The 12528-nt window shown below is 47.3% G+C and overlaps 1 protein-coding gene across 2 annotated transcripts in view; it reads left to right on the top strand.

Moving 5' to 3' along the window:
- The window catches only part of VWA8 (von Willebrand factor A domain containing 8), a 389233-nt gene extending 387176 nt beyond the window's left edge, over positions 1–2057 (top strand). For both annotated transcript variants that reach the window (XM_014549735.1, XM_005878642.2), the window contains exon 45: positions 1856–2057. In XM_014549735.1, the coding sequence (XP_014405221.1) occupies positions 1856–1964 (109 nt within the window). In that variant the 3' untranslated portion in view covers positions 1965–2057. The remainder of the gene's footprint in view (positions 1–1855) is intronic.
- The last annotated feature ends 10471 nt before the right edge of the window (positions 2058–12528 follow it).

Raw genomic sequence — 12528 nt, 5'->3', positions numbered from 1 at the left:
GCCCCAACTCCCCAATCGGCCCTGCTCTGAGCCCGACCAGGGGCTGCACCTAGGGATTGGGCCTGCCCTCTGCCACCCGGGAGCAGGCCTAAGCCAGCAGGTCGTTATCTCCCGAGGGGTCCCAGACTGCTAGAGGGCACAGGCCGGGCTGAGGGACCCCCCTCTTCCCCCCCGAGTGCACAAATTTTTGTGCACCAGGCCTCTAGTGTCTATATAATGTATATAGACATATGGAAACATATATAAGTAGCATATAATTTGTGTGTGTATATAACATACATTTACATAGACATACATACATACACACACACAGAGATGCATGTGCCTCCCTTGCTGGGGAGAAGAGGCAGGGGAAACACTTGGAGACAATGTAAGGCAGTGTTTAGAGGAAGATGCTGCACTGAATATACTGAGTGTTCAGTAGAGGAACTGATGGTCAGACAATAAGCACCATTGTGGATGCTCTGAAGGCAGAGATCTGGAAACACTTTCAATGACTTAAACACACTAACATTTCTCCTTTTGAATTACAAACAGAAAGAGCTCATTTTTTTTTTATCTGCTTAAAATACTTTAAAAAGCAGAAAACACAAGTGAAAGTATACCTCCTCCTCCACCAAAAAATAATTCCTGCCTAAAACTCAAAAGGCCATGTGCCTCTGCTATCCCACCTTTTACCTGCCGTACTCCGGTTTAGAGTCCTGTATGGACTAGGAAATGTTTTAGTGTCCAAGTGCTGGCATTTTTTCTCTTTATATTCCCTTTTCCACGCTGCAGGATTGCACAGTTCTGTTGAGAACAGACTTAATATCACGTAACTACAGTCACTTTATTACTTTGCATTTTTCTCAGTTTTGGATGTTAGCCTTTTCTAGAACTTCCATGTCCTTGAACACAAACCATGTCTTTTCTACTCAGATTTTCTTCATGGCCAACCCAGTGTTAAGCAGACGGCAAACTCAGCAAATGCTGCTTGAGCTGAAATAGCTATTTTGTCTTTCTAGTGAACAGATCCTGTTTGAATACTTAAGAAAGTACAATAATACCCTTGTGGTTTCCTAGGGAAATGGTCCAACATCTACTGGCAAAAGATATGTTGCAGAATTAGCTGGTCTACCGGGCATGCCAAATGTATGATACTACACAGGATAGTTGACTTTTATTAAATGTCATTTGAAAACCAAAATCTGCTGGCACAGTGAAAGGAGGCTTTCTTTCAGATGGAATTGTGTCTTACACTTTTATTGCCTTTGAAAATGGCCCTTTGTTCCAAATGATAAATTGGCATTTAAAAAAATTATCATAAGCCTGTATAACCTCAGTGCCATCAAAGCAGCAATTGCATAAGTCAGATTGCATTTCACATGTGTGTGAGGGGCAAAAAGAGAGGTGGTGGGCGGGGAGAATACCACTCGAGGTTTAACTGGGCAGCATTTTTCGAGGCCTGTTTTCTAGCAGGAAAAGCACTTAGAAATACAGTGAGGCCAACACAGTCACTGGACCCAGGTGAGCTAATCTCACTTTGGTTCCAGGGCTCTGTCAAGGGAATATTCACTGATTTTCTCACTGAAAAGAACTTTCCTTCAGTTCACTCCTTTTTATTTTTAATTTACAGCATTTTTTTTAAATTGACAGCATCACAGATGTCCCAGGCCTCCCATGTGCTCTCTCTGCTGTTCTTCCAAAGCTTTCATTGCCTGGTGACAGTGGGTTCAGTTGCAGGCAGGGGCAAGGTATGGAAGTAAAGACATCCATTCCTGAGAAACCAGTTGGATGCTGTGCTTTGTGGAGGCAGGAGGTGGAAGGGGCACCCCAATTTGCAATGGTAATTTCCTCTCCCTTTCCATCCTGGCAGGCTTCAGAGAACTTTGCCCGCTGGCCGGTCTTTCATTGCCATGGATACCAAGGACATCCCTCAGATTTTACAGCAGATCTTCACCTCTACCATGTTGTCCAGTGTTTAAGAAGTGCCCTTTATCACCCTAAGGCCTGGGATTTGCAATAAGATGGGAATAAAGAGTACTCTGAAGAAAAGCAGGCACAGTAAAGAGAACCCATGCAATGACTGGATAATTCTGACATCCCTGGCTCTTCCTACACATGCCCAGTAACCAGAATTCAGAAATGTATCCAGAGGGAGGCTTGTGCATGGAAATCTACAACCATTGACAGGTTTACAAATAATTAGAGGAAGCAAGTTGAGCTGCAGTTTATAAAAGGTGAGGGTGAAAGGAAGGTGGTTTGACAACCATGGTGCTTAGTCCATTTCCACCAGAATTCAGAAATGTATCCAGAGGGAGGCTTGTGCACGGAAATCTACAACCATTGACAGGTTACAAATAATTAGAGGAAGCAAGTTGAGCTGCATTTTATAAAAGGTGAGGGTGAAAGAAACGTGGTTTGACAACCATGGTGCTTAGTCCATTTCCCAAAACCTGAGGGATGGAGAATACCTAGCTTTGCCTTAACACATCATCATGTCACCTAAGATAACAAAAGTGACCCCATCGCGAAGCCCTGATGCCACATTCTGACACTGAGATACAAGTCTGTACAAACCCACCCAACTGGTTCCTGCCCAAAAATTATTTTTATTTTCTCCCCACTTTGTGTTGCCCAACAATGATGTGATAGTATTAAACCCACTGAGAAGTTCCTCTAACAGCAGCATTTTATAAAAGGTTGGATTTTCTCAGTAATTCCATTTTCTTGGCCAAAACCAAAAGGAATCAAAAGATCCTTGGATTGCTTCCTTTCCCACGTGACTTTTAAAAGGTTCTTGAAGTAATAAAGAGCAAATGCCCTATTCTCTGGGGGGCTGGGAGTGGAAGGATAAGGATGCTGGCATTGAGTTCCTTTTCTTCTTGTTCTACTGCTTCTCAGAAGTTTCACACTACTCCCGGTTGGTTTCCAAAATGCAGTGCTCAAAATAACAAATGCTTATGTTTTTACTTAAAGTAAAAGCAAGACAGTATGTTTGAACTGAATGATAACTGGAAATTTCTTTAGCTGTTAAAAAAAATACCCTATTCAAGCTTCATTCTTTTTCTTTCAAAGTATACCTTACACCCACCCTGTCTTGGGCTGACCTTTATTTATCAATAGGCTCAGTGTCACTTAGTTCAAAATCAAATGCTTCAGCAGAACTCAGTATCTCTCCAACCATATAATAAAAAGTTCCTCTTCGCCACTGATGGTAAAGTCAGAAACATTGGGGCACCAGTGTGTGTGCCTTCTTTCAAGTGGGAAAAACTAGGCTTGCTAATAATGTTACCTAATTCACTCACATATAGTAGTGACATTGTACAGATTCATTTCATTGTCATTAATTAGAGGAAATGTGAAAAGATAACACCCATTTGTTCCACCACCCCATCTCCCTATCAGCTGTCAAAGAAATAAAAGCAATCGGATTTCCAATACACTATTGCCAATGAGTTTGCAAGGCATGTCTTGTTTTCCTAACCAGAGCCTGCCCTGTGTGTTGAATCATCCAATGATGCAAACAATTGCAATGCAGTAAGTACCTTTAAAAATGTGGTTACAGCCCAGCCAGTGTTGCTTAATGGTTGAGCATCAGCCCATGCACCAAGAGGTCATTGCCTGAATTCCCAGTCAGGGCACATGCCAGGGCTGTGAGCTCAATCTCCAGCAGGGGGCGTGCAGGAGGCAGCCAGTAGATGTTGATGTTTCCTTCTCATCGATGTTTCTCTCTCTCTCTCTCTCCTCCCTTCTTCTCACTAAAATATCAATTTTTTTAAAAAAAAACAAAAACATAAAAATGTAACCACATTAGCAACAATAAGAGTAAGAACAACAGCAGCTAGCATTTACTTTCTGTGTACCACGTATGTTAAGTGATTGCATATGTTATTTCAGTCAATCCTCACAGAAATGCATGCAGAATAAGTACTTTTTACCTCATTTTACAGATAAGAAAACTGAGGCTCAGGAACTCGAGTCACTTCCCCAAGATTCACAGTAGTAGACTATTGACCACTTGTTGTACTACTAAAATCCTCAAATAAGGAAACTGAGGCTTAGAGAAGTTCAAGGAAATAGACCATGCTCACTGTCAGGCGGGGCAGAGCCAGAGGGTGCTGGTCTCTCTCATGCTTCTTTATTCTCGAAAACCTAGAGGTCAACTCTTGCGCCTTTTCTTCTTTCTCCCAGTGCACTTCTTCTTCTGGTCAAGTGACCACATTTCACAGAGCTTCCTCCTCTCCTTGGTACTCAGAAACTGCCTGCACATATCCAGGCACTGGGGGGAGGGAGGGGCGGGGACCGAGGGCATGGGACACTGCTGGCAGCACTTCCAGCCACTCCTTCCTGGGCACCACGGCAAAGGGAGGATGTTCCCACCCAAGGGGCAGCCTAGCCCCCAGGGGCGCCCCTCTGCCAGAGGGTCACAGCCCCTGAAAGGCTTTAGAAGTCCAACCAAGAGCACCCGATAGAACAGCCTTGTAACAAATCTTCCACGTGTGCAAGAGTGAGCACAGCATTTTTTTTAACATGGAAAGAATGTTGGCAAGTAATTTAATTTCCCTTTCCCCACTGGCCAGACATCCTTTGCAATTATTATTTTAAAACAAACAAGCAAACAAACAAAAAACAACAACAGCAAAAACACAGTAATTCCGGGCTTTTCTGATTTCTACAAGGGAAGGATGATGAGAGAGGGAAGTGGAGAATGAGAAGGTGAAGGCTTTTATTTTCACTTCTTGCAATACCTAAGAAGTGTGTGCTTTTATTAAATGCACTTAATTATGGGCCACTCCAGGCTGTTCCCAGGCCCTTCTTAGGGCCAGGACGTTATAATAAATGCATTGTGTGCCTCAGGGGGTTCCACTGAAAGGCGGCTAGCCCAGCCCACTCTGTAGTGAGCCCCTGTAATGCTGAGAAGGTTCATTGTTACCCGTGAGCAGCCAGGAGGAATGAATGCGATGAATAGCGCGGTACATGGTGTGTGCTGCCCGGAACCCTTTGTGTGCCCGGCAAAATGACCTCGTTGCACGGGGCAGCCCAGGCACCGCCACAGAAGTGCATCAGAGCGGGAGTACTTGAGCCCTTCACAGGTTTGGAATGAATCATTTAATTCTGTACACTTACACCCTTTCCTGTCAACTGTCAGAGGAGGAGAAATCCATCAATGCCAGCAAGAGTCTCTCTAACCAACTTCTGGGGCTTGGGAAGCCATTTGGAAGTGGGGGTCTGTAGCCAGCATTGTCCGTGTTCCTGAAAGGCCAGTTCCAGAGGCTGCAGCCACTCCACCCGCCCCTGTGCCTGTCAGATCAGCTGGAATTCACTTTCTCAGAGCACAGAGCATAGGGTACGGACTAGGGCAACAAGAGCAATAGTCGCTTATTTATTGTGTTCCCTTCTAATTTGTTTCTAACAATTGCATTATAAGAGATATTCCACAAATTCTAAGCTGATTTCTCCTGACTGGACAAATTTTCCTGGAATTGCATCTCAGGAATAGTTAAATGTCTACTTGTGCTTAGTATATTGTCCATAGCTTTTTCATCTTATTAAGAGATAAAATGTCCACTTTTTAACAGTTGCTCTCACCCATAACTTACTGTTTATAAAATACTTCAATGAAGAGTCTCACTACCAGTTCCTGGCAGGGCTGCAGCAGAAAGCTCTTGCCTGCTGCCTCTCCTTCCCCTTTCCTCTAAGACTGGCTGTGACCGCATCCTGCAGGCGCTGGACACGCTTAAGCTACATAATCTTTACTCCCTGGAATGGAGATAAGAAACACCCTAACCTTTGGAAATAGAAATTGACAGGATTAAAATCAACTGGTATAAATACAGATGTAACAAGACAACAGAAGACAGAACCTACAGACAGAACCTAGAAACAGAACCTAGCGAGAGAACCTGGCTGAAGAACCTAGAGACAGAACCTAGCAAGAGAACATGGACACAGAACCTGACTGGAGATCCGGGCTAGAACATGGCTGGAGAACCTAGCGAGAGAACATGGACACAGAACCTGGCTGGAGAACCTGGAGAACCTGGCTAGAAAACATGGCAAGAGAACCTGACTAGAACCTGGTGACAGAACCTGGCTGGAGAACCTAGCAAGAGAACGTGGCAACAGAACCTGGCTGGAGAACCTGACCAGAACTTGGCTAGAGGTCCTGGCTAGGCTGCTGATCAACTGAATGCTATCTCCGTGTCATTCCTTCTTTGCCGACTCCGTCCACACCTATGGGGAACCCCTGGACCCTGCTGGGGTTGGACCCCAGCAAATGTCCACTTTTTAACAGTTGCTCTAGTCCATAGCTTTTTCATCTTATTAAGAGATAAAATGTCCACTTTTTAACAGTTGCTCTCACCCATAACTTACTGTTTATAAAATACTTCAATGAAGAGTCTCACTCACTACCAGTTCCTGGCAGGGCTGCAGCAGAAAGCTCTTGCCTGCTGCCTCTCCTTCCCCTTTCCTCTAAGACTGGCTGTGACCGCATCCTGCAGGCGCTGGAATGGAGAGGCTCCTGGTGTGCCACCTGCAGAGGGAGGTTACACATCTGCATGGAATCGGTCAGAGAAAGGAAGTTCTGGATGCTGCTCAGCCATTAACTACCTGTGCAAACTTGGGCTAATCATTGTGGGTCTCAACTGCTTCATCTCTGCATTTTAAATCTGGACAAAATGATCTGTAACCAAAGTTCCATGTTCCTATGTCTCACACAGTGAAGTGACTTTGTCCCTCGATGTCTTACAAGAACCACATCACGTCAGTGTATTTTGCCTCCTGAACCCCACACACATTAGCCCTCTCGCACAGAGGACTTTGGCACCTGTATCAGTTGTCCTAAGAAAAAAATGTTCCCGACGGAACGTGCACTCTAAAAGTTAAGCATTTGTCATTAGAATTGGAAAAGGGACTTTCCCTCATCAGCTGGACAGATATTTCTACGGAAATTTCTGACCATTGTCTCTTACTTTGCACTTTGCTGCCTTAAAATAAAACTCCCTATCTGCTGATCTGCACAGTGGGATCCAAAAGGATGCGGAATTGGAAAAGTACTGTGTGCCGAGAGCTGGCCTTTGTGCCGAGACTGAACAATGTGCAATTGTGTGTGTGGTTTTTTTAATTGTTAAATCCTGTAAACAGGATTTGCCGGGCTAACCTCTCAAGCTGAGACTGATAGGACACTTTTTGAGACTGAGTGCTGTCTGGAGCTCCCACCTCCCACCAGAGCTGGTGTCTGTTCTTACAGCCACACATGTTGGCTTTGGAATGCCAGGGTTACATAATTTTAAATGAGTGGTGCTGTGGCATTTGGCCACTCAGAGCAAAGTATCACACTCCTTTAAGGTGGTTGGGATCCAGAGGTGTCAAGAACGACATGTTCTGCTGGAAGGAATCTCATCAAGAGACATAACTCCAAGGAGCCGCCGTGGGGTCCCCCCTCGGCAGGCACAGAGCCTCCCTGGGTCTCCCCTCTTTCCACAGGCTCCCGTGAAAGGGTTTGGGAGCCGCCAGCTCTTTCTCTAAAGGAACAATCAGTGTTTGGCAATAAACTGTGACCCCAAAGATGGCGTGTGACCCCCCAGAGGAGTTTCCGAATATAAGGATTTATTCAAGTTATGGCAACTCTGAAACATTAGTAGAGGTAGCTAGAGCTTGACCTGGGATGGAAGGGAGCGATGTCTGTCTGTCCATAGCTTTTTCATCTTATTAAGAGATAAAATGTGTCACAAGCATGTCACTAATGTAGCCGGCATGTGGCAGGGAGCTAATGAGCTTGTCCAGAGGCCTCTGTATAATTGGTCTCATGACGCCATACTTGAAGCCTTATTAACTGAAACAAAGAAAAAGGTATATTTAACCAGACCAGACACTAAAGTTGGAATTTCAAATGCAGTGTATGCATATTAATAAATCCTGATGCTGTTGTAATGAGACTGGCCACTTCTTCGTTCCAGTGCTAACTGGGCATCTTCCTGGGCCTCCGGGAATAGAGTGAGCCTCTGCACAGCTCGTTGGTCCATTTCCTTTTACAGACGCTTTTCTGGCCCATATGAATCCAGCCCTGAATACACTGGCCCAGAAAGGAGTGCTTGCAGGCCCAGTGGAAACCAAATGGCAATGCTGGGGTAGCAGCCTGTTGGCCGGCCTTGGCCGTGCCTCCTGGGGGTCGTTCCCACAGAGCCTGGGGCTGGTGAGAAATCTGAGGGTCTGTGCAGCAAGCCAGGACCCCCAGATTCCAGGGTGCTATGCACAGAAAATAAAAAGGGCAGGTGATGGCCCTGCTGGCATGGCTCAGTGGTTGAGCATCAACCTAAGAACGAGGAGATCACGGTTCAATTCCTGATCAGAGCACATGCCCAGGTTAGGGGCTTGATCCCCAGTGTGGGACCTGCAGAAGGCAGCTGTTCAATGATTCTCTTTCACCATTGATGTTTCTCTCTCTCTCCCTCTCCCTTCCTTTCGGAAACTAATAAAAATATCTTTAGGGGAAAGAAAGGGCAGGTAACCAAGGGTATCCAAGAAGGCCATCCAGAAAGGCCAGAGCCTAGTTAATGGGCACATGGGCTGGGAAATACCACTATTTATTTTGTGGTTGATAAAGAAGGGTGTCTTTGTCAGAAAGGTGTCCTTTAGGTCCCCAATGCTTTTGAACAACTATTTTCCAGGCTAATGGAATATGCATGTTCATACATTGCAGGCGTAAGTACAAAGACCTGATATTTAATATGAGTGCCCAAACTAAATCTCTTTCATTCTGTGACCTTCCTGGAAACTGGGAGAAACAGGAATGCTCCATGCAGAGGGGGAAGATTGCAGCAGCTCCACAAAACGCCTGAAAGCAGACATTCAGTCACTTGGCTGGAACACAGCTCCGCACAGCTGGCCTGGCTCCTCGCCCCTAACATCTGAAGTCTGTCTTTGGAGTGGTGTGTCTCAGCGAGAGGGGCTTCTCTTTTAAAATACAAATGGCCCTGAGAGGCTATCCATCATGTGCATCTTGATTTGAATTCCTTCATTCACGGGCTTTCCTCCGAGCCCCAGCTGAGATGAAGGGCCTCAGACGGAGACTGTGAAGGGGTGAGGAGGTAGAAGCTGGGGAGGGGAGGGAGGGATGCATGTGCAGCCTGGAGCATCACCCGGGCAGAGGGACACAGTGTGAGGGCACAAGCCCTGGGCACGAAGGGGGTGACATGCTTGCCTTGGGTGATGGATTTGTTCTCTCCTCCCAGGAGCACTCACTGAGGGCTTGTCAAGGGTGGCTGGGAGTAGCTTAGTTTTCTTCCGTCTTGCTCTTGTAGAGACAATAGATTTCCACCTGTATTGTGCCCTCCCTTTTCCAGAAGCTCTGCCTGACATCTGGTCATGCCAAGAGGTGCTTCCCTAGTGGTGATCAAAGGCCTTTACCCCAGGGCAGGCCTCTCGGCCTTGGACACCTCCCACAGCCCCTGGCCATGTCTCTGGGGAGTGAACAGTCAGATATTTTTATTCCTAGTTTTGTTTGCCAAGGAAGGACTCCTGCCCTGTACTGTGGGCCTTTTGAAAGAGAATTCATACCCCTGAGAGGCCACAACCTTATTGGAAGCCACTGCCCTCGCCGGCAGCAACAGGGCTGGCCTGTGCCCCATGGGACACACGGCCGGTCAGGGGTATAAGCTCTTTTCTGTGGAAAGAGCTTTGGGATGCCCGAGGCCCGTCCTGTAAGGACTGAAATGGGACTTTGTGAGCCTCTCGGCCCAGTGCGCTGCTCTGTGGAGTGGGTGTGAGTGCACTTCAGCGGAGCCACCTCCACAGGGAAGTTTTCCGAAGTGTCTGTATTTCAGCCTCAGGAAAAGGCTGTTGTGTAACAATTTCCAAAAACCCTTAAGTAGTATTACCTTAGCACCAACAATAAACCCAGGGCCTGTGAAAAATACACGTGCTTCTTAAAGAAAATAGCTCCTCTTTTTTCTTTAATCCTGTTCTCTTTTTTCCTCTTCTAAGAAGAACCGGGTTTTTATTGAGAAATAATTGACATATAAGACTATATTAGTTTCAGATGTGCAACATAATGATTGACTATTTGTGTACAGTGCACAGTGGTCACTACAGTCAGTCTGGTTACCGTCCACACCACAAGCACAAGGAGAGCCAGTCTTGTGTTTCGTGACCCTGGCTCTGCCCCGCCTCCCTCGCTGTCAAGGCTGCCACCCCTGAAGAGCTTGTAAGTAAAGACCATGACATCAGTTTCCCTCTTAAAACCACGTCAGCTCCTCCCAGGACGATCTAATTTTCCTGTCATTTAGACATCATTGCATCAGACTGTCCCACCCAGCTCTGCGAAGAGGCCATGTGGCCGGAACCCTGAGAACATTCCATGTCAAACAAGCCCAGGGCTGAGCACAGAAGGCAGCGGGGAGTTGGCATCTGTGCTGGGAAACTCGCCCTCCTTTCTGTAGTCAGCTCCACCCCTGCCATCCACGCACGGAGGGCCCCAAACGCAACTGTGCCTGGAGCAGACTGGCCTGGGGCTGGGGCAAGTGCCCTGGTCTTCCTGGGCACCGGCTTTCCCAGCTCTAAGATGAGAGTAAAAGCCCTAGTCTCAGAGTTCATGGGAAGATCAAAATGAAATCACGAAAGCCCCTCATCAATGGAAAGTGAAGGAAGTGGTCCTTCAGGAAGACAGGGTCTGTTTGAACAGTTTTGTTCGGGGGCCAAGACATCCTTTGACCCAACACCTCAGGTGGATGCAGAGCCCGGGCAGCCTCCCCTCGTGAATGACGTGGGGACCAAATCAAAGACAGTAGAAGGCAGAGGGGCAGGGGGTGCGGGGCAGACGATGGGAGGACGCTTGGCTCCAGAAGTTCGTGTCCCTCCAGGACGGGTCAGAGCCCACACCCTCTGCCTTGCTTGCAGGCGCGGTGTAATCATCAATTTGTTTGTTCCTCGGGTCCTGCCATCACCTGCCTGGGTGAGCGGAGGTGCGTGGCCCTCCCTCGGAGGGGCTCTGAGTAGTTGCCCGTAGCCACCGGTTTCGCTTCGGAAGGCTGTGCGCGCGGGGACTTGATAAAAGTGAAGGCTGTGACAGCGCTCATCCGGGAGGCCTCTCTGGCGGGTCCCCTTCCCAAACCCTGACTCTGCTACAGAGTCAGATATGCCCCAAACAACTGGTCCCTGCAGTCAGTCCCTTCTGGGGGTGACTGAGGAGTCTTAGAAGGCTGAGCCTGGGGTTCCATGTTCTGGCATATGCAGGGAGAATAATAAAACTCATTATTATTCAAAATAATCATAGCTAACTCTTATCTAGTACTTCCCATGTGCCAGACACTTCCTAAGCACTTAGGTAAATAAACTCAAGTCCTTCCACAACTCCATGAGACAGGTACCTTTGTTATTCCCGTTTTATTTGGAAAGCTACCATAAAAGGTAAAAGAAAAACCAACTTGCTGGTTGAGGGGGAGAGAAGCTCCTGTGGAAGCTTGAAAAATCTAAGAACCTGACCATGGTTCCGACTTTCCAATGCCTAGTTGCAATTATCTTTGGGGTTCAGATGCACCCCCCTTCCTGGAGACCCATAAAATGCCCTGGCATCCTCCCAACACCCCCTCTTTACTGACGCCAGCTTGGGAAGTGTGGCAGAGTGGTTCCTGTTCACTGAATGACCCCCACATGTCTCTGTCCCTGGCAATTAGGTTGGGGCCATATAGCTAGTTCTGGCCACATGTTCTAGGCAGTGAGCAGACGTGATGTGTGTTCAAAACGGGCTGAAGCATTTAAGAGCCAGTGTAGACAGGACACATCACTGCGATGTGGCGAAATAACTCCCAGCAGGATTTGACACCATCCTCCCTGGTCATGGGCGCAGTAAAAATAGTCATGATGTCTATTCACACGCTGTCTCATAATCGTTCCCGTGTCTGCCCGCCATATCATGGAGAAAAGCAGAGGTCAAGTCCTGTTTGCCTTTGGCCTCGCCCTGGAAAATTGGTCAATAAACTGTTGCTGAGTGGATAGCCATGGGATACGAAGGAATGTGGTCCAGAGGTGCAATTAGGCTGACTCTCAAGGATGGACAAGATTTGCATGAGCCAAGAGGAGCAGTGGGGAGTCCCAGGGGAAGAGTAGTTTGAGCAAAAACCCGAATTGGGAATGTTCCAAAGAGTAGCTGAGGTGGCAGTCCTGACCGGCTTGTTCCCCCAGCCCAGGCTGCCACTGTCCAGCCAAGAATTTCAAAGGCTGCCCAGCCCTGAAAAGCAGCCTTCTCTCAGAGCCCCCAGGGTGGCCTTCTGGGCTCTCCAGCTGCTAACTCCAGCCCTGACTGGCAGGGGGAGGAGGGAGGCTGTGGGCAGTCCCAGCCCTCAGGGAGCCCGGAGTAATGACCTCGCAACAGAGTAAGCCTCATTACATGAGCCACTTCATGATGTGGCTGTTTTGTTTTGCTTTGCATTTTTTTCTCCTTAAAAATGAGCTGAGAACCTTCTTTTACCCATGATTACAAGTTGGGTTGGTGATGAAAGGTCTGTGCCAGGCAGAAGGAGCCCTCGGGAGGAGCTTTCACATTTG

This window comes from Myotis brandtii, unplaced genomic scaffold, assembly GCF_000412655.1.
Source record: "Myotis brandtii unplaced genomic scaffold, ASM41265v1 scaffold569, whole genome shotgun sequence".
NCBI classification, from domain to species: Eukaryota; Metazoa; Chordata; class Mammalia; order Chiroptera; family Vespertilionidae; genus Myotis; species Myotis brandtii.
The sequence above is the reverse complement of the archived record's forward strand: the minus strand, read 5'-3'. Positions and strand labels throughout refer to the sequence as shown.